Source organism: Acomys russatus, chromosome 6, assembly GCF_903995435.1.
Source record: "Acomys russatus chromosome 6, mAcoRus1.1, whole genome shotgun sequence".
Lineage (NCBI taxonomy): Eukaryota > Metazoa > Chordata > Mammalia > Rodentia > Muridae > Acomys > Acomys russatus.
In genome coordinates, this window is record NC_067142.1 from 52365742 (window position 1) to 52388082 (window position 22341).

The 22341-nt window shown below is 37.9% G+C and overlaps 1 protein-coding gene across 1 annotated transcript in view; it reads right to left on the reverse strand.

The window, feature by feature from the left end:
- The window catches only part of Cep350 (centrosomal protein 350), a 133160-nt gene that overhangs the window by 19545 nt on the left and 91274 nt on the right, over nt 1-22341 (reverse strand). The window contains exons 28-31 of the mRNA XM_051147620.1: nt 12633-12832; nt 8906-9114; nt 4555-4699; nt 625-785 (exon numbers count right to left, since the gene is read on the reverse strand). Coding sequence (XP_051003577.1) covers nt 625-785; nt 4555-4699; nt 8906-9114; nt 12633-12832 — 715 coding nt within the window. The remainder of the gene's footprint in view (nt 1-624; nt 786-4554; nt 4700-8905; nt 9115-12632; nt 12833-22341) is intronic.

Sequence of the window (22341 nt, forward strand, 5' to 3'; positions counted from 1 at the left end):
GAGGGAGACAGAGACAGACAGAAAGACAGGGACAGAATCAGGTATGCCCAAAAATCAGCCAGAGACTGTACTAACTAAGAGACTATACAGATAATACAGATAAGGGAGCCTCAAAACTCCAGCTTGGACCCTAGACTAAGGGCAATAGGAATGGTATGGAACAAAATGGAACTGGGACTGTAGGAGAAAACAGAATGAGGACGTCAGCAAAATCACATTTCTAGTGGCAGGCAGAATATGGACGGCTGCTAGAACTTAGGGAGGAATTAACTTACAGCTGTCACTTAGGAGCTGTCCTAAATTAGCCCAAGGGTCAGACTAATAATTGTGTGGCCTATTTGCCAGGGAAAAAAAGGTGACAACAATGTGAGGGTCTAGATCGATCTGCTTTCCTATCCATTCCATTTTAAAGTTTTTAAGAGCATATGGATCTTTTTCATAACCATAATATCAGAAAAATATTTTAATATTTAATTTAATATTTAGCTTAATACTTTAGATATCTTCAGATTTGTTTTTAAAGATGATAAAAATGTGACACTACATGACTATTGAAGGACTCTAAGGCACTGCTTTGTTCACACACTACAAATATCTGAGCTTTCTGTAGGAGCCCTGTCTCACCTCCAGCTGTCTGAGCAGACTGGCCTCCTGGGCTTTTAGCCTTTCCTTCTGCCGCTTCCTCTGCTCCTTCTTTAGCTGCTCCACAACGGACTTTCTCTTCCTCAGCTCAGCCTTCAGAGCACGGATCCTCCCCTCAATGTCACTCTGGTCAGATGTAGTTTCTGGAAGAAACGAAACTTTTTAACTCATGTTAACAAAGAATAAAATTAATTCAGTAACTAATAAAGAAGAGCTGTCATGCTTAAAATCAATATTTAAAATCTTTTAAATGTTGCTTTTCCATAGGTCTTTCTTTTTTCTTTAGTCTTCCTAAGTATTTTACTTATTTACTTACTTACTTACTTTTGTTTTTCAAGAGAGTTTCTCTATATAGCTCTGTCTATCCTGGAACTCACTTTGTAGACCAGGATGGCTTCAAACTCACAAAAATCCACCAGTCTCTGCTCCCCGAGTGCTAGGATTAAAGGCATGTGCCACCCTGCCCAGTTATTTTATATTTTCTAATGGTACTATTTGTTTATGTTTTTACTTGTAATTATTGTAAAAACTGTGTATTGCTGCATGATGTGTGTGCGTAAGTGCAGACACAGGATGGAAGCCAGGAGGCAACTTTTGGGAGTTGGGTTTCTCCTTCCTTCCACTGTGGCCTCCAGAGACTAAACTCAGGTCGTCAGGCTCCTAAAGCAAGCACTCTTAACCCACCGAGCAATCTTGTCAACTCACTATTTGAAACTTTAAGTAATGTTGAAAAATGCTTAAAATTTTATGTTAGTGAAATTTGTACCTTTTGTAAAACATTACTTCTGGTAGCAAGATGTTCATACAACTGTCCTTCTTAGATATTAATATATGCTGTCATATTTTTAAAGTCAAATTGGGATAAAACTAAAATTTTATATTTTCAAATTGTGAAACATTAACTGAAGTGTTATCACTTAAAAAATGAGAAAATACCCCATTGCAATCTTTCTTTGAAAGCTTTTAAAATTATCAAAATAAGACAGTTTATATCTGTAAATGAGAGGCCCAGAGGCCCAGTCGTGGAAACTTGACAAGAAAGCACTTCATTATAATGTCATACACAGGCTATGAAAACAAACAGGCATGATTTAAAGGAACTATTTATCTCACTGCACACAGAAATTACATAGCATATTAGTGACTACTCCTCACACCTTTTATTATCACACTGATGGCATTTCCACACACTAACGTTCAGTGGGACAATTAATAACCTTACAGTAGCAATACTCTTATACGGAAACCTCAGACTCAGAGGTGTACTGTTCCATCAGGCTTTTATCAGGTACTTCAGATTACCTAAAAGGTCACTGAAATGTGGAAAGATTACTGTCTCTTTAAAATGGTGTGATCCTAATATCTGGGCTGCAAAGAAAAGCTGAGTTCCTGTGATTTCTTTAGCACTCTCTGTGAGTTCGAGGCCAGTCTAGTCTACAGAGCTGGTTCCAGGACAGCCAAGGCACACACAGAAACCCTGTGCTGAAAAACCACAAAGAAAAAAATAACAACAACAACAACCAAAAAACAAAAAACAAAAACAAACAAACAAACAAAAAAACCAACCAACCAACAAAAAACCAACTGAACATCTTCACATGCTTCCTCTTAACTTTTCAAGAAAGTAATTGGTTTAAGGTTGAAAGTTCTAAGTGCTGGGGGCTTTACACTCATTCAGTTAATGGGGCACTACAATCAGGGTTAAAAATCATCATCTTTCCTAAAGTCATACAGAAACCTCTAATTATCTAGCCTGATGAATTATATGCTTCTAAGCCAAGAGTAGTGGCACATGCCTATAATCCCATACCTGGAGACACACAAGGAGGCCAGCCAGACCTACATGCAATCCTGTCTTTACTTTTTGGGTCTTTTTTTTTTTTTTTTTTAAATACTAGTAGCACTCAGGAGGCAAAAGCAGGCTGATCTCTGGGTGTTTGAGTCAAGGCTGGTCTATGTAGTGAGATCCAAGGCAGCCAGGACTACACAGTGAGACCCTGTCTAGAAAACAAAACAACAACCACCACCCCCAAAGAGTTATGTGCCTTTGAAGCCTGAGATGTCACCTTGTTAATTGTAGGAGACCACCAATAAATTTGTTCTCCATGTGACTTTAAATGTTATTTTAAAAACTGAATGTCAGCTATGATCCTATAACAAAGAGGCAGCTGCAGATAGTTTAGTTCTGAGGACTCTCGAGAGGGAATAAATGCCATAGCCTGGAGAGAGAGGGAGGGCTGGAAGAAGGCAGCTGGTGCTCTCCCCGCTGCTGCTCACCCACCTTCTGCTACTGTTGCCTTTGCTATTGCTGTGCTGGCTGCACTGATGGACTATTGGGTATCCTGACTACAAAGATTGGACCTGCCCCAAGGAATTATGTCCTTAAACAGCAGGAAGTAGTCTAAAGAGACACACGCTGCCTCTTTACCTTCTAACCTTCTTTTTCTCCTACCTGGTGTTGAGAGGATTAGAGTGGATAAAAGCTGGAAGGGAAATAAAGGTATAAGATCCCCAATAAAATAGATTTTACAAAGCACCAACAGGAACCCATGTTTCCAAGTACATACTAAATTTATGTCTATTGTACAAGTATTAATAGATGCACAAAAATAAACATAAAGATAATAATTTCCATTGTTTTGGGCTGATAATTCTATTTCTATTAATCTATCAAATTAATAATGTAAATATTTCTCAAAGCATTATTTACAACTGACTTTTTTTTTTTTTACAAAATCTAGATAATCATCATGAGGAAAACAGTTGAGTTATGTTACATTATCTACCTGTTTTAAAATGTATATGTGGATGCACATGCAGATGTTTGTATCTGGTGGAAGCCAGCAGTCAACCTTGGCCTTTTTCTTCAGGCACATCCAGCTTGTTTGCTGAGACATAGTTTCTCTGCGAACAGGCTAGACTTGCTGGCCAGCAAGTCCCAAGGATCTGCCGATCTCCCTTTCCTCTGGGCTAATATTACAAGCTCATACCACTCTGCCAAGTTTCCTTTATACATGGGTTCTAAGAATTGAACTGAGGTCTTCATACTTGTAACAAGTACTTACCTGATTAAACTATTTCATCCAACCACCTTCTCTCACAACAACAACTAAACCATTTCTACTTAAAAAAACAAACAAAACAAAAACTAAATGTCTACACTCTAAGAATGAGCTCAAATGGCAATATATGTTTATCAATATGATTTATATGGCAATACTCAACATCGCATGAATTTTCCTCATAATTCTAGTAAATAGCACTTTCCCTTTTGATATGCATCTCAAGGCCAACAAACTTCTGAAACCTAAGTCTTTCAAAATCAACATCCAACAGAAACATTAACAGGGAGAGGCATAAGAAAACAGAATGTTCTTTTCCCTTCCACAGGCTACTGTTTCTCTATATGGCTCCTTTGAGATTTGTACCATCATATTCTATAACCATCTACCTCATGGTTACTAATAACTCACTGAAAAAAATTAATAAATACCCACCATATGCTATCAACAGTACCCATGAGCACTGGTGTTACAAATGTTAAGGAAACACAGAACCTGGTCCCCAGGGGTTCAACGTAGGCCTAGGTGGGCCAAGGTCAGCTACCAGTACAGGTATGGTACACTGCAGTACAGAGGGCTTTAGAAATACAAAGGCAGTGTCTGACACAGAGAAAAGGAGAGAAAGTTTTGATGAGATAAATGTCCACTACCACAAGAGAATAAAGTTAGTTACAATTTGTAGAATTAAGAATATAATTATCAATGATAATTACTGAGCTATATGAGTTAATCTTTCCAAGAAAAAGCCTATACAAATGCAACAAAGGAGAACAGTGTACCAGCATCCGGTTAGACAAAGCTTTCTAAAGGAGAACTCAAAACAAAGAAAAGAAACTCATTGCAGCCTTACCTGACTGTGTCATAGACAGTGACTCATCTGACCAACTATAACAGGGCTGGTAAGACTTGACAGGCAGATGACAGTGTCCTTCAGTCCTACGACCTACTTTGCTAGACTCTTGCTTTGACAGAGATAAGCAACTTTTGGGAGGTGACTGTACAAACAGAAGTCAAACAGGAATTATTGCATCATATAACCAAGGACTTATATTTAAATTTTGAGATACAACTAAGTAAAGATAACAATTAGAACATTTTAAATAAGTATTTTTATATTTAAAATATATTTCATAACATTTAATAGCAAATAAACATCAAATGTAATTGAATATATTAAATTTTAGCACAACTTTATATAATCTCACAAAAGGTAAAAAAAAAAAAAAAAGGTTACCACTTTTAAATATTTATTTATTTAATGTACATGAATGCTCTGTCTGCATGTACACCTGCAGGCCAGAAGAAGGTATAAGATCACATTATAGATGGTTGTGAGCCACCATGTGGTTGTTGGAAATTGAACTCAGGACCTCTGGAAAAGCAGCCGGTGCTCTTAACCACTGAGCCATCTCTCCAGCCCAGTTTACTATTTTTATTAAAGCTTTGTTTTCCTTCTTTAATAGTTTCTTGATTAGCTGAACATACCAGTTTTTATTATATTTTTTTTGTAATTTAAGCTAGGCCACTCTGAAGCCAAGGTGGCCTAGAAATCACTATATAGCCCCAACTGGCGTAACTTGTGGACTTGTGGTTATCATCAGCCTAGCCCCTGAGTGCTGGCATATAGGCATAAACTATTATATCTGGCTAATTTTACTTTTCTTTTTTCTTTTATGTGTGTGTGTGTGTGTGTGTAGTATGTGTGTGTATGGGAGCAGTGCCTTAAAGGCAGAAAAAAGGTATGAAAGAACATGCTTTTTAAAATTATAGTAAATTACAAATGACTACTTATGTCATTGATAGCTATTCTCCTTATTTACTTAACTGAAAAATACTAAGGGGCTGGAGAGACGGCTCAGGGGTTAAGAGCACTGGCTGCTCTTCCAGAGGACCTGGATTCAATTCTCAGCACCCACGTGGCAGCTCAAAACTGCCTGTAACTCCAATTCCAGGGGATCTGATAACATCACACGGGTATACATATAGGGAAAACACCAGTAAACATGAAATAAAAATAAACTTTAAAAAATATTAAATATGTACCATATTTTATAGAAAGAAGGAAAAATGGCATAAGACTGTCCACAAAGAATAGAAGATTATACTTTCTATAAAAGACAAAATTTCTCCCCTGCCATCATGAGAAAGTGAAAACAGCTGACCTGACTCCTGTCACTACCCCTGTCTCTCCCTAGGACTTTTGGAAAGTCTTTTTTTAGACTCAATTATTTTATGTATATGAGCGTTTTGCCATGTATGGATGTGTACCACATATGTGCCTCATGCCTGTGGAGGTCAGAAGAGGGCATCAAATCTCCTGAAACTGGGCTGGAGAGATGGCTCAGAGGTTAAAAGTACTGGCTGTACTACCAAAGGTCCTGAGTTCAACTCCCAGCAACCACATGGCGGCTCACAACCATCTCTAATGAGATCTGATGCCCTCTTCCACATGCAGGCCAAATATTGTATAAGTAATAAACAAATAAATAAATCTTTTTTTTTTTTTTAAATCTCCTGGAACTGTTGTTTTAGATGATTGTGAGTCCGCACATAGGTGCTAGGAACTAAGCCTCAGTCCTCTACTAAAGCAGCAAGCACTCTTAACCACAGAGCCACCTCAAGTCCCTGTCAAGTGTTCGGACCTGCTAACTCAGGATAGGGATTTACAATGTTGCCTGCTTTCTGAGGTTGTTGTGGCGATTAAGTGAGATCATTCAGGCAAGGCACTCAGCATGCTACCTGGTACTTGATAAGCACAAATAATACTTATTATAAAAATCTACGTTAACACATCACTTGTTTTAATTTCCTTTATACATCTTCTTCAGAAAGAAAACTACCTAATTTTTTAGTATTCAATCAGCTTTGTTTTTAACATGAAGCTAGTAACAATGGTAGGAAGAAGCTAGTACATTTATAGAACTTTGAAATTAATAAGGCTGTATTAAATGCACAGTTGATATACACACATCCCTAGACTATAGGAATTATGCTACAAGTAAATTACCTACACAATAAACCTATTTTGCCATATAATAATTTTGAAAATCATTAGCATGAAAAAGAGAAGCCTTCTATACTCTAAACACATTTTCAAGTTGGTGCAAAAAACATTAGCAATGTAGTGTTTTCAACATAATGTGGAATCATATCTGCATTAACAATTAAATTTTTTTCCTGCTAAACCTTTCAAGTACAATAATGTTATACATATGAATCTGACTAACTTTTCAATAGGGGATCATACAAGTAATTCTTACAGCTGTACTAAAAATGAGGATTCTTAGCTGAAAAGATGGCTCAGAGATTAACAGTACTGGCTGCTCAAATCCCAGCATCTGCATGGTGGTTCATCACTATCTGTAACTCCAGTTTCAAAATCCAATATCCTCTTCTGGCTTCCTTGGGTACCAAACACACAGACATATATGCAGGCAAAACACACACACACACACACACACACACACACACACACACACACACACACACACACACTTTAAACCAAAATTATAACTATAGATCTTTTTATCCGTATTTTTAAACTTATCCATTAGCCAGTAAGATGGCTCAGCAGACTAAAGTACTTGTCAATCTTACAACTTGGGCTCAAATGCCAGTACCCACATGGTTTAGGAGGACAGGACTGACTCCTGTTGTCTTCTGACTTTTACATACACAAGCATATATGTAACTTCGTTGAATAAAGAGGCTTTACTATTGCATAGTAGTACTTCATATTGCTAAGCTGATGTCTTAAAAACCAGTTTAAAAAACAGATAAGTTTCTATCTTAAATGTTATCTTTCTATGAAGGAGAGAATAAAAGAAATATAGAATATGTTGTTCTAATAATGCCCAATATAACTGAAAACCATTCATTTTAGATATGTTAAAGAGATAAAATCATCACCCTTATTCTGATTATGAATTAGCATTTATTAGCTAAATTATAGCAAAGGCACTTCAGTATGTTTTAAAGATGTTACTGCTTTTTAAGACGAAGCAGATTTGCAAAAGAACTTGTCATATTTCCACAAATAATCTTAATTACTTGTGTGTGTGTGTGCATACTTGTACACGCATGCACAGGCATGAACACATGCACACATACACACACATACACACACACACAGAGGAAAACTTGTGAGAGTCAGTTGTCTCTGTCCACCTTGAAGGTTCTGAAAATCAAACTCAGGTCATCAAACTTGGCAACTTGGCAGCTACACCCTTATTATCACTGAGCCATCTCATTGGCCCTATAACAGACTTTAAAAATTCCTAGCTGGGTGTGGTGATGCACACCTTTAATCCCAGCACTCCCAGAGGCAGTGGGATCTCTGTGATTCCAGGACAGCCAAAGCTACACTGAGAAACCCTGTCTCAAAAAACAACAACAACAACAACCAGAAAAGAAAAGAAATTCCTATCTGTGCTGACTAGTTTTTATGTCAACTTGACACAAGGTAGAGTCATCTGAGAGAAGGGAACCTCAACTGAAAAAAATGCTTCCATAAGATCAGGCTGAGTGAAAGCCTGTAGGGCATTTTCTAAAGAGGTGACTGATGGGAGAGGGCCCAGCTCACTGCTCAATGCCACCCTGGTCTGTGGTCATAGGTTTTGAAAGAAGCAAATGGAGCAGGCCAGTAAGCAACCCTCCTCCAGAGCCCCTGCTTCGCTCCAGCCTTCAGGCTCCCGCCCTGACTTCCTCAGACGATGAACAGTGATGTGGAAGTACAAGCAAAATAAACCCTTTCCTAGTGGGGTCGGTGATGCACAGCACCAAGTAATCCCAGCACTCAGGGAGGTAGAGGTAGGTGGGTCTCTGTGAGTTTGAGGCCAGCCTGGCTTATAAAGTAAAACCCTGTCTCAAAAGCCAAAAACATAAAATAAAATAAAACAAACCCTTTCCTTCCTAACTTGGTGTTTCATCATAGCAATAGTAACTCTAACTAAGGCCTATCTCTTTAGTATTATTAGACTCGATAGAGCATAATTTTAACTGCTACTACAGCTAAATTCCTATACTTATAAATATAAGTTTATTAAACGTTTTATTTCTCTTCAAATGTTAAACCCTTTATGTTACATACATGGGTGATGGTTAATGCTGCTATTAATAGGAATAATATAACTATTAGTAATACCTTTTAGACAGGTTTTTTTTCTAAGGAAGTTTTAAGATATAAACAGGCATTAACTTACATGTTTACTCGGAGAGGTAGATTCCATTTCCTGTGAAAAAGCCATTTCCTCAGTAAGTATGCTATGATCTGGACTTCTGGGCTGTGCCTGCACCATAGACTCAGATGGCATACACAGATCAGAAGGGCTGCCCAATTCTTCTGGAATACAACTTCCACTGTTCCGGGAAGAGTAGGAAGGCAGTGGAGATCCCTCTTCACTCGCCATTCCTGGAAACACAGGGTAGAAACAATAAAAAAAAGTTCAACAAGGAAGTTAAACTTGTTACATTTTAGACTTATTTTCAGCATAAAATCGCATTATTTAACATTTACTGTTAAAGTCTGTTCATTAGCAATTTTTGGTGACACCACCTGAGAGCAGATATCTACTATATATAACTGTGATTATAACTGACATTCTACTTAGACTACTTAGGAGGGTACAGAGCAATTATGACTTACAAACATACCCCTTTGCACAAGAAACTGCTTCAGTCATTTTGTAAAATAATTTAGTGCTATTTGAAAAGATGAAACACATACATTATAGCCTAGAAATTTTACTCCTAGGTTATATTGTAGAGAAGTCTTACTTGTATACAGCAGACTTTGTCCATGCTGAGAGGAAAAGCTCAAATGTACTATGCTCATACACTGGGTGTTATATGAGCTGAACAAGACCTGAGGCAGCCCTTTACCTTCCACATGCACAGGCAGGTGCACATACATGCACGCACACACACACACACACACACACACACACACACACACACACACATATACATGTATATTCAGTTCTTTGAAAGTACTAGTCAAACTTCAAGTGGCTACCAAACTGGACAACACACATGGATGCAAAGCATGGCATCATCATGTGAGAAAGTCCTCCTGGGTAATTATCTGTTCATAGTCTATTTGTCCATCTTAGTGTAAGTATCACATTTTAAAAACTATTGCACCTTTAAAAGTCTTGGTATATGGTGATTTAGGTTCTACCTATTATGGTTCTTTACCAGAGTTTTGCTTTTCAGACCTTTGGTTCAGAAAAAAAATTAAAGGAGACCACAAAAGCCTTTTCAAAAAGCTTGGCAGGCTTCAGATTTAAACTGCCTTGACTCTAGAGATGAATTCAAGGACAATTACCATCATGTGACACTGGGTTCCTTTGTGAATGTGGAACTGCTTTGCTGTTTAACGTCTCCTAACAAAGTCTGCATTCTCTTTCACAAAGATCTCGTTAACCTTATACTGAAGTGCGTCTTACACTTCTTTCTACTTACCTGTTTACATTTGTTTGTTTAGAGACTGGTTCTCCCTACGTTGGTCTAGAACTCTGTTGTTCAAGATGGTGTCAAAGTCACAAAGGTTCTACCTTGACTTCCTGTGTACCAGAGTTCGAAGTGTGGGCCAAAAACCAATTTTTGTTGGTCTAAGACATACAATTGAGGGTTTTTTATATTAAAATTTATAAGGTATATTATATTCATCATATTTTTATACATGTATATAATGTATCAGATTCACCTATTATCCTCTTTTGTCCCCTTACTACTCTCACTGATCTCTACACTCATTTTTGTTCTCTTTCCAACTAATTCTCCTACTTTCAAGTATGTGTGTGTGTGTATGTATGTATGTATGTGTGTATATATGTGTGTGTGTGTGTGTTTTGTTTTGTTTGTTTTCTTCTTGTTTGGTTTTTCCAGACAGGTTTTCTGTGTAGCCTTGGCTGTCCTAGACTCATTCAAGTATATTTTTTAAGGATTTATTTATGTGTACATGTGTGTGTGTGTGTGTGTGTGTGTGTGTGTGTGTGTGTGTGTGTGTGTGTGTGTGTGTATGTCATGTTTGTATGGGGGCACAAGGAAGCCAGAAGAGGCACTGGATCCCCTTAAGCTGGAGTTACAGGTGATTGTGAGAGACCTGACATGGGTGGTAAGCACTTTGAACCACTGAGCCATTTCTCCAGCACTGCCCCTGCCCTATCCTTTCTAAAGTGATTCAATTAAAGTCATCAGGGCTGCATGCAGGAATATGAATGAATGGAGTCTTGTTGATTTGTTTGGCTAGTTTTAAGTCACAGTTTCATATAGCCCAAGCTGGCTTTAAACTTACTGTAAAGCTGAGACTAACCTTGAACTTCTAATCTTCCTGCCTCAGTTTTGGAGGCAGTCCTGTGCCATCACATCCAGGCACTGGGAAAGAAGTCAGGGCTTTATGCACGCTAGGCAAACTTTCCATCAGCTGAGTTCCACCCCCAGCCAACAATTGGGTCTCATTTTTTTTTTTTTTTGTATTTTCTAACCAATGACCTTGCTAAATTCATTCATTATCCTAATAAAGTGCAAATCCTGGGTTTTCCTGTATGTGTGAGAAGGAGTATATGTGTATATGTATGTGCAATTATATGTGACTATGCACACGTGTAGAAGTCAGGAAAGGTGAGGTCTCTTCTTCTATCCCTCTCTGACTTACTCCTTTGAGATGGTTTCTTACTGAACCTAGCGCTGACAGTTTCTGCCCCCACAATTCTGGGGTTACAAGTAGAGATGCATGCTTTCCTGGCTTTTTACATGGATTCTTAGATCCAAACTTAGGTTCTTATGCTTGTGAAACAAGCACTTTTACCCAATGCACAATCTCGTCACTATCAAATTCTAGGTTATCTATGTGCATACCTTTACTGACTGTAAATAATAAAAATTTTGCTTCTTCCACTATTTACAGCTTTTAATTGTTTTTCAAGCCTTACTAATAACTCCCTAGAACCTTCTTCATACAATGATTAATAAACATTTCAAAGGGAAAGTTTCCTGCTTTATCACTAAGTATTATATCTGCTTTAAGTCTAGGTTTTCTCATTTCATTTTGTATTAGTACTTGTATGTGGGGTAAAGACAACTCTTTTCCATGTGTGCTTTGATCTGAGGGTTACATGTGTGTTCCTAAGTCTTTTTCTGACTCTATGCATGCAAGTGAGTGTAATTCTTAAGATAAGATTTGTATGCATAGTATTTAGGATAGAGAAGAATAACCTTTTCCTTTTGTGTGTCATTCTTTTATGGATTTAGCATTGGAGTTATATAATAATGTCATAAAGCAAGTTGAAATGTATCTCTTCTTTGCATTCTGTGGAAAGTAAAGAATTAAACACCTGGGTTTTCCCTGTTTGAACATCTATTAAACTTTGACAGGTTGAATTTAAAAAAAAAAACCTTCACATTTATATTGGAAAGAAGTTACTTATAGCTTCTTGGTTTTTCAAGACAGGGTTTCTGTGGGTAGCCTTGACTGTCCTGGACTCACTTTGTAGACCAGGTTGGCCTCAAACTCACAGCGATCAGCCTGCCTCTGTCTCCCAAGTGCTGGGACTAAAGGCGTGCGCCACCACCACCTGGCTTACTTATAGCTTCTTAAAAGTTGCACATCACTAGTAGCTGCACTGCCTTCTTCATTTTTAATCATTCCCATCACATATAAATAAAGTAAATCCGGGCTGGAGAGATGGCTCAGTGGTTAAGAGAGCCACCTATTCTCACAAAGGTCCTGAGTTCAGACTCCAGCAACCACATGGTGGCTCCCAACCATCTGTAATGTGATCTGATGCCCTCTTCCAGCCTGCAGTTGTACATGCAGGTAGAACACTGTATACATAATAATAAATCAATAAATCTTAAAAAAAAAAAAAAGAAAGAAAGAAAATAAATAAAGTAAATCCAATATATAGGCTTTAGTTTGTTTTATACCTTTCTGCTCTGTTTTCTGGCTCTCTAGTTCTTTCTTAGTAGTTTTGGGTTTTATTAGTTCTTTGTCCCAGGCAGCCAAAGCTTGCTTTTCCATTTGCTGAATTTCTGCTTCTTCTGCATCTAAACGCCGCTTCCATTCCAGGAGCTCTTCTGCATGCTGTCGTCGCTGCATTAGCTTTTGTTCTCGCTTGGTCAGAAACCTATAGTCGTACCATGAGGAATAGTTAGAAAACCTACTCATAGGCAACAGGTCACTTTGAAAGCTCTGTCACTCATGCCTCACCAACAAGCCGTGCAAAAGCAGGGCATCCATACCATTTTCTCTCTAAGTTTGAAATGACAGAAGCACAATAAGCCAACTTATCTTTTTTTAAATATGAGAAAAATTAGTGTTCCCTTATAAGAGATTCTCACGGTAGTGAAGGAAAGTTAGTGGTAAATTCAGAAAAGAAAATATAATGAATATTTGAATAAACTGGACTGACACTGTTATTCAATAGCTTACATACTCTTTCTTATAGGTGATTCTTTTTCATAAGAGAATATGTAAGAAGTTTATTCTAAAATATCAGACCAGAAAACACACACAACTCAAAATAATAAAAACCAAAAGCAACTATAAAAAAAAATCCCAAAGTGCCCAAATACACAAGCAAACAAACAAACAAAAATGATTTTATCCCCCTTCAATTTTTATTTTCAAACTTGGGCTTCACTTTTACCTAAGAAATGCAATGTCAAGTGACCGATCTTTTTTTTTTTTGGTATGAAACGCTGAGCACCATTCAGATGCCACAAGCATATCACCTCTGGACTTACTAAGTAAGAGGACGCATTAACTGACCTGAGTCTTTGTACTTAATCTGACTTCTAAAATTAAATCTTAGTTTGGGCCTAAACGGTTGGGAGAAATTACTGATTTAGTGAAAACAAAATGTGATTAGTTGAAAGGCCACTAATTAACGTATAGATGCTGTGACTATGCAAGCTGGGCTGCTTTTATTACTGCTGTTAGATCTGTAATGATAGATAAACAGGGAAAAGAATTCACACATCCAACAAGCAATAAAAGGCCAAGAGGAACTGATGTTTCATTCTTAAACAACCATCATGTCATTTAGTATGGAAACACTATGTTAAAGTCCGTATGACATTTGACAAAAGGCCTTCAGGCTGCTGTTAAACAAACAAAGTGAAAACAAAAAAGGAAAAAAGCAAACACAACAAACAAAAAGAACAGAGCATGCTCTATCGAAGAGTGCACTGAAAAAGGTGCAAAGTTACCTGACCAACTGGTTGTAGATATACAGCTGGAATTTGGGATGAAGGTTGGGAAAACAGACACTGAGAGAGGCCCAGTGGTGAGACGTAAAGACAGAGAAGAAGTAGTGAACAGGAGAGCAGTGTCTACAAAATAAGGAGGAAGATTTTAAAACCAAGAGATCAAGAAGCAGGAAGAATGAAAAAGGGAAAGCAAAGGAGTCGAATGAAGACCTTTTAATATGCGTCCTAAATATTACATGCTACTCAGTAAAGCAAATCCTTATGTGTGACAAACACAAACACATGTACTTCTTATTAATGAATTCTGAATAAATGTGTCTTCTCAAACATTGCTTAGCCATCATCTACATTTTCAAGTAAATTAACTTGTTTATGAGACTACAATGAGAAGAACAGTGTGAGGCTAAATACATTTGCAAGAAGCTCTAACTCTGACTAAACAATATGGCCATGACCTGGTGTATCAGCAATTCTATACACATGTGTAATTTTGAGCAACTGATTTTTGTACCTGCACCTTGTTATGTATTTTAAGCTAAAGTACTATATTTGGCTTATTTAACCTTACTATCATAATCTATCTTGAAAATAAAATATAACTCAGTAACCCAATTTATGGAATAAAATCTTAAATTTGACAACATAAACTATTTACAAAACGTCTTAGAGACATCTTGCTTTAAGTCTAGCAAAGGATTACTTAAATAATATTAGTACTGAAAAATCAACACCCATACTTTGAAATATCAGGATGTATAGTTAGAAATAAAGTGAGCTAGTCTAAATAACAGTTTAATTGTAAGACTAAGGATAAGAAAATCCCATATGTTAAAGTTTTAAAGGCAGAGGAAACTTGCTTTTCTTCTTTTGTAGTAGCAAATAGGTTTCCTACATAGGTAAAAGGATAAGTAAGTCTGGTGACAGTTGGAAAGGCTAACCCTCTTTGACAGAGCATGCTCCTGTTCACATGCGTAGAATGGTAACTTGTAGAGAAGGCAACATTTCATTATTGCCTTGGAAGAGCAAGGGTTAATATCCGATTTCCCAGAAGGGAAAAAAGTATAGGTATGACTCCAGCCATGTTTTTGTTTCTGTTGTTTTGTTTTTAAGGCACATGCATCTTGTTTATACATGTCTTAGACAACATGCCTGTCCCTCCACAGATAGCATTTCATCACTCTATGTATGTACCCATACACATACACAGTCATTTATATCTGGATTGCCTTGATTTTCTGTACTTAACTTTAAGGAAATGCATTCCTGAAAATTTCAGAAAGACACTGAAATGTCCCTTGTTATTCTTTATGAGTGTAGATAAACTTATTTTGATGCTAATTATCAAAATAGTATGCAAAATAAAATGCACTTGTTTAAGGTTGAAAATTATTTATAACATTCAAACACCACCCACCTTTTAAAGTCTAAAACTGCTAAATGCTTCCATGGCCTAGCATGGAAAGTAACATAGTATTGGAACACATAAAACAAGCTTTTAAGATATATAGGTAACATATTTTGTCTAGCCTTTTACAGAAAACAAATTTTCTCTATCAGAACAAGAACTGACACTTGTCATTTATAAAGACCAAACATATTAAAAATCTCTACATTAAAAATGAAGGGACATGGCACACACCTTTAATCCCAGCAGTCTGGAGGCAGAGGCAGGTGGATTGCCGTGAGTTCAAGGCCAGCCTGGTCTACAAAGTGAGTCTAGGACGGCTAAGGCTACAAAGAGAAACCCTGTCTCGAAAAAAAAATTATTGTATATATGTGTGGTAATATTAATGCATATGTAAAAATATTTAATAACTTTTTAAAAAATGAAGAACTAGAGAAATGATTAACACAAATGATAGTTTAAAAAGAGTATAAAATTATACATTTGAAATATTTTTCCAGAAACACATTTCCTTATTTAATATACATACATTGTATAACTAAAAGTACCCCTTAAACCTGAAGGAAAATAGAACCTTAGGACAGTGCCACTAGCGCTAATAATCCTTCAGGATGATGAACAGGCAGCTGCATGGGGATGGCAGAGACACAGATACTTTGAGTTTAGGGCCAGCTTGGGTTACAGAATGAGGTACTTTTAAAGGGTCAAGAAAAGTCATATATTAGAAATATAAATTTTACCAAGGGCATTATTATTAGTGAAACATTTAGGACAAAACTCTTTCACTGTAGCCCAAAGTAGTACTTATCACTTTAGAAAATGTCATAAAAGTCAATTCAGAAAGTTGACAGTAAGTAGTATGGGAGGCAGAGGCAGGCAGATCTCTGAGTTCAAGGCCAGCCTGGTCTACACAGTCAGTTCAGGACATCCAGGGCTATGACACAGAGAAACCCTGTCTCAATCAAAACAAAACAAAACACAACACAACACAACAAAACAAAACAAAACAAAAACAAAAAGCCCACAAAAAATAGTTTGCCCAAGGAACTGGAGACATGCATTGGTGATTAAGAGAACTTGCTGCTCTTGCAGAGGACCAAGTTTTGTTCTCAAAACCCACACAGCACCATGGAGCTATCTGTGTATCCACAACAGGGCCGTCTCTACAATCTACAAGTAACAGTGCTTAGACACAAAGTAGTTGTGCAAGGTTGTAGTAACTGACTAACACTTGAGCTGAGCATATTAGAATTCCTAATTCTGGTAATAAAAATGGCATTTAAAAAGCAATTTTTAAAAACAATACTTTTTTTAGAGGTCAAAACATTAGTGAATGGATGTATTTTTTTTAACATATCACTAACACATCCTCAAATTTCAACTATCGTTCAAACTTTTCTCCCTAACTACTACCTGACTCCATCCCTACTCCCAACACAAGTATATTACTTAAAACAGATTAAAAAAAAAAAAAGCTACTGAATGCTTCAAGGACCATGCTCCTTCACACAACTGAGTAGTTGACGAGGAAAGATAGCAATAACACATATACCATAGGTGATTAATATTTTGAAGTCTAATGAAAATACTTAAGAAACATGAGGGCAAAGTTAGTTAAGTCCAGTCTTAAATTTGTTATTAGGGGTTTTACACTGTTAATCTAATATAAAGTTACCATGATAGAAAGAGACTAGCATTTATTCTACAGATGTGGGCTAAATGATTAGAATTGTTTACTATGGTTAGAGACTGGCAATGAAGCTCTTATTCGTATGAGTACAAGATCAATAAAGAAACTGTGCCTGAAACTGTCTTCCTTCCAGCATGCACCATTCAAAGGCATTTGGAAGAAGATACAAAACAGTAAGAGCGATTGTGCTGGTTAGTTTTTTGCTAACCTGACACAACTAAAATGACTTTATCAGATTAGCAGGCTAGACCATGGGACAGTTTCTTGATTGGTGACTGAAGTGGGAGGTCCCAGCCCACTGTGAGCAGTGACATCCTGGGGCTGTGTAAAAAAGCAAGGTGCGGGAGCAATGGTGAACAAGCAGTGCTCCTCCATGGGCTCTGCTTCATCAGTGCCTGCCTCCAGGTTCCTGCCTGACGTTTCTGTGCTGGCTTTCCTTTATGACGGACTAAAAGCTGTAGGATGAAATAAACAGTTTGCTGCAAAAGATGGTTTTGATCATGGAATTTATCATAGCAAAAGAATGAAAACTAGGGTGGTAATAAAAAATTATGAACCATTACATTAACCTTGAAATAAAAAGATTTCTGGAACAATGCAGCGTGTTTCCATGTAGTAACAGACATTTTTATTAGGAAAGAAACTGTTCTGGCTTGAACGTGAAGTGCCCACACGCCTGTGTTTTCAGTGTTTGGCCCCTAGCTTGCAGTGCTCTTCTCAAGACCACAGAGGCTTCAGGAAGCAGGGCCCTCTTGGAAAAAACTGGTTATAATCTCTGAAGGCTATGCCTGCCTCTGGCTCACCTCTGCTTCCTTCCTGACACTGTGTAAACAGCTGCCTCATGTTCCCGTCACCCCAGACAAGGTTACCTGCCTTGCCTTTGATAATAAACTAAAACTGCTGAAACCATGAACCCAAACAAACATTTCTTCCTTTAAGTTGTTTCTATGAGGTATTTGTCACTGCAATGAAAAAAGTAATTTATTTAGGAAAAAAGCATTAAAAATTCTTTTGAAAACTCTCCCTAGTGTTATGGATCACACAAAGGGTCACTACATAAACACTGTAACTGAGTTACAGACTCTCTGTCTATATTTGAGACAAGGTCTTTTGTAGCCCTGGCTGGTTATGAACTTTTTAAAAAATTTTAAAAATTAATTTATTCTTGTTACATCTCAATGTTTATCCCATCCCTGGTTATGAACTTTTGATTCTTCTGGCAGCATCTCCCAAGTGGTGATGAGATAAAAGGTATGCAAAACCGTATTAGCTCAGTAAGTTCCTATCTGAAGAAACCTTTCATTTATCCCATGAGTAATGAAGAGAGAGCCACATATATGTAATATTCAAATATTCACTTTGCACCACTTTTATCTGTATATGGGGATGGGGGGTGGCAGCATTATGTGCAGAGGCCAGAAAAGGATGTCAGCATCTGGCTCCATCACTCTCTCTGCCTTACTTTCTTGAGACAGAGTCTTACATTAAATCTGGAATTAGACTATCAGTCAGCAAGCCCCAGCCATTCTCCTGTGTCTGCTCCTCACAGCACTAGGACTCCATGCATGTGAATGCTCTTTGGATGTGGGCTCTAGCGCCCTCATGCTTACATATCAAGCGCTCTCACCTACAGAGCCATTTACCTACACTTTTACTCTATCTTTAATTTTAAAATTTTGTCTTAAGCAGACAAAATTAAGGGGACATAGGAAGGAAAAAAAGTCCTTTATCCCTGCTGAAAAATTGAGAAAATTCTCACCAACAGGGTTATGAAGCATGTTTATAGTAAAATGAAAAAAAGAAAAAAACAAAAAACAAATTCTTGACCTCTTTGTGATCTATTTATGCAAAAACTTCCTCTTTGACCTAGTTTTTATTTAACAGCTCATGAACATCTTAATGTTCCTCATAAATAATTATTTCATTTCATTTACTAAAGAAAAAATTCTTGAAATCAAGGTTAAGTGTATCAGGATGGGCATGGTGGCATGTGCCTTTAGTGCCAGCATTCAGGAGGCAGAGACAGGTGGATCTCTGTGAGCTAGAGGCCATCCACTCTGCACAGCAAGTTCAAGAACATTCAGAGCTACATAGTGAGATCCTGTATCCAAAACAAAACTAAAATAAGTATAAATATTCATACCTAACCTTTCAACCTTTTGAATGACTTAATATTAAAGCCACCAAAACAATTTTTATAGTTATATTGAGAATCTTAAATTTATATACAGATGAATATGATTCTCTTAAGAGGTCCTACCCACCCTTGCCTCGGGTGCATATAACTTAAACCAGGAAGCCCATCCATCTCTGTCTCTGTCTCTTTTACTCTCTTACTCATGCTTAACTTTGCTTCATAAAAGAACTTATACTTATTTACTTAAGGATTTTTGATTAATAAGCTAGTGAGGTGATTTGAATAGGTATGGACCCATAGACTCCTATGTTTGAATAGGTATGGACCCATAGACTCCTATGTTTGAATAGGTATGGACCCATAGACTCATATGTTTGAATGCTTGGTCCAAGCATTAGTGCCAAGGGTGTTGGCACTGTTAGGGGGTATGGCCTTCTTGGAGTACTTATGGCTTTCTTGGAGGAAGTGTGTCACTGTGTAGGCGGGCTTTTAGATCTCATGTATGTATGTATGTATGTATGTATGTATGTATGTATACATACATACACTCAGGCTATGCCTAATGTGACACACAGTCTCCTGGTGCCTGTGGATCAAAATATAGAATTCTCAGTTCCTTCTCCAGCACCATGTCTGCCTGGATGCTACCATACTTCCCACCATGATGATAATGGAATAAATCTCTGAACTGTAAGCCAGCCCCAATTAAATGTTTTCCTTATAAGAGTTGCCATGGTCATGGTATCACAGCAATACATCCCAAACTAGGACATCCAGACTGGCCTTGAACTTGCTATGTACCTTGAACTTGCTATGTACCAGAGTGAACTTGAACTTACTGTGTATCCAGACTGGCCTTGAACTTTTTTTTATTTATTGCTTCCACCCTACTACTAGGACTACATGCATGTGCCTCCCACATAGATGTTTAAAATGTTTAAAAACATTTTCATAATTTAAATAGTCCAAAATTATGAACTGGCTTTCTTGTAATATGGGAAGCAAGAGCTCCACTAGAACTTTTTCACTATTCTATAACTAGATAAACTTATGTCATATACGTCAAATGACATTCTTCCTCTAGTTCTAAGTATTAACTTAAAATGACACTCAACAAAAATCTGTTTTCCTTTCCATATTTAGTATGTTTCAAGTAAATTAGATACAGGATAGACATTTACAGGCATAAAGAGCTTACTTTATAATTGTACTTAATTTTTATTTATTTACTTAAAAGTTTTTCAAGACAGGGTTTCCCTTGGCTGTCCTGAACTCATTTTGTAGACCAGGCTGACCTTGAACTCACAGAGATCTGCCTGCCTCTGCCTCTCTGAGTGCTGGGAACTGTACTTAATTAACATTTTAAGAGTAGCTATCACATAAATATACCTTATTTGCTCAGAGCTTAGGTGCAACTGAATTACATCTAAGTAAGAGTTTTCTTTAAAGAAGGAGTCTTAGAGGTGAGTGTGGTGAGGTGCACTTGCTATCCTGCTCAGTACTTGTGAGGCAGGCGGGAAGGTAAGGACAAGTGACCAGCCCGGGCTACACAATGAGCTCCAGGATAAGTTAAGTTGCATAGCAAGATCCCTGGCTCGAGTAGAGCAGCTTCATAAAACTGTCTCCATCTCTGAATTAGTGAGCAAAGTGTAACTTCCCCTTTTGTTCTTTGTGTCTCTCTTCTAAGTATGCTTAGCCCGTTAGGCTTCCTTGCTCTTCCTCTAAGGCCCTCACTCCCACGTGTCTGGCCCCATGCAGCTACAGTGCATGTCCCTGGCTTCCCTTCTTTTCCCTAGTCTCCAGGCAGCTGTTGGGATTAGTTCTAAAAAACCATCCTTGAGCTTCAAAAAGAGAGAAAAGGGTGGGGAAAGCTGTGAGATGGCTCACTGGGAAAATATGCTTGTGGCCAAGCCTGACATCCCAAGTTCGATACCTCAGATGGGTTGGAAGGAGCGCCATTTCTGCAGACTGTCTTCCAGCTGCCACACACATGCCATGCTCATTGTCCTCCACCCTCCTCACATACACACAAAAAAGTACTTTAAAAATCTTTTAAATGTTTCAGGGCAGGCTAGATTATTCAGTAGTATATAATGTACTTGCCATACAAGCATGAGGACCTGAGTTTGCATTTATTTATTTATTTAGACAGGGTTTCTCTGTGTAGCCTTGGCTGTCCTGGACTTACTTTGTAGACCAGGCTGGCCATGAACTCACAGAGATCTGCCTGCCTCTGCTGGGATTAAAGGCGTGTGCCACCACGCCCGGCCTGAGGACCTGAGTTTAAATGCCCATATCCGTATAAATGCTGGATCACATGTATTTGGTATTACATAGATCTGTAATCCCAGCAGGAGAAACCAAGGAAACATCTGGTCGACCTACTCTTGTATACGCAGTGACAATTAAAGAGATTTATCTCAAATAAGATGAAAGATGAGTGTCCTTTGAGTCCTACCCATACCTGAACTCACATGAACACGAACATGAACACACACACAAATTTTTAAAGTGTATTTTAGGGGGCCAGATGTGGTAGGACATTCCTTTAATCCTAACACTTGGGAGGCAAAGGCAGTGAATCGCTTGTGAATTCAAAGCCAGCTTATTCTATATAGCAAGCTCCAGGCGAGCGAGGGCTACATGGGAGACACATCACAAAATAAAATGAAATAAAGAAAAAAAATGCTTACAAACACTTTAGGGCTGGGGAGAGAGCACAGTCAAGTATTTGTTGCATGCATAGGAGCCTGGGTTTGTATTCTCAGCACTCACATAAAAACCAGCAATGGTGGCATGTACCTGCAACCCCAGTATTGGGGATGTGGAGGCAGGTAAAACCTGGGGACTTGGTAGCCAGCCCATCTAGCTCAAACAGGAAGCTGACCGTTCAGTAGGAGAGCTTATTTCAAAAAATTAAGGTGGTGTGCAAGTGTGTGCCCCACTGCCACACATGTACATATACAATTTAGAAGAATGTAAAAATAACAGAACACCAGCATGAAGGCTCACATCTGTAAACCTAACACTCTGGAGACTAAGACAGGAGGATTGCCACAAGTTTTGGCCTACCAGGGCTGTTAAGTGAGTTCTAGGCCAGTTGGGGCTATAGAGTAAGGCCATACTCAAAACAAGTAAACAAAGACAAGTTATTCCATAGCCCAAGAGAATCTCAACCTGTCTAGTTTCAGCT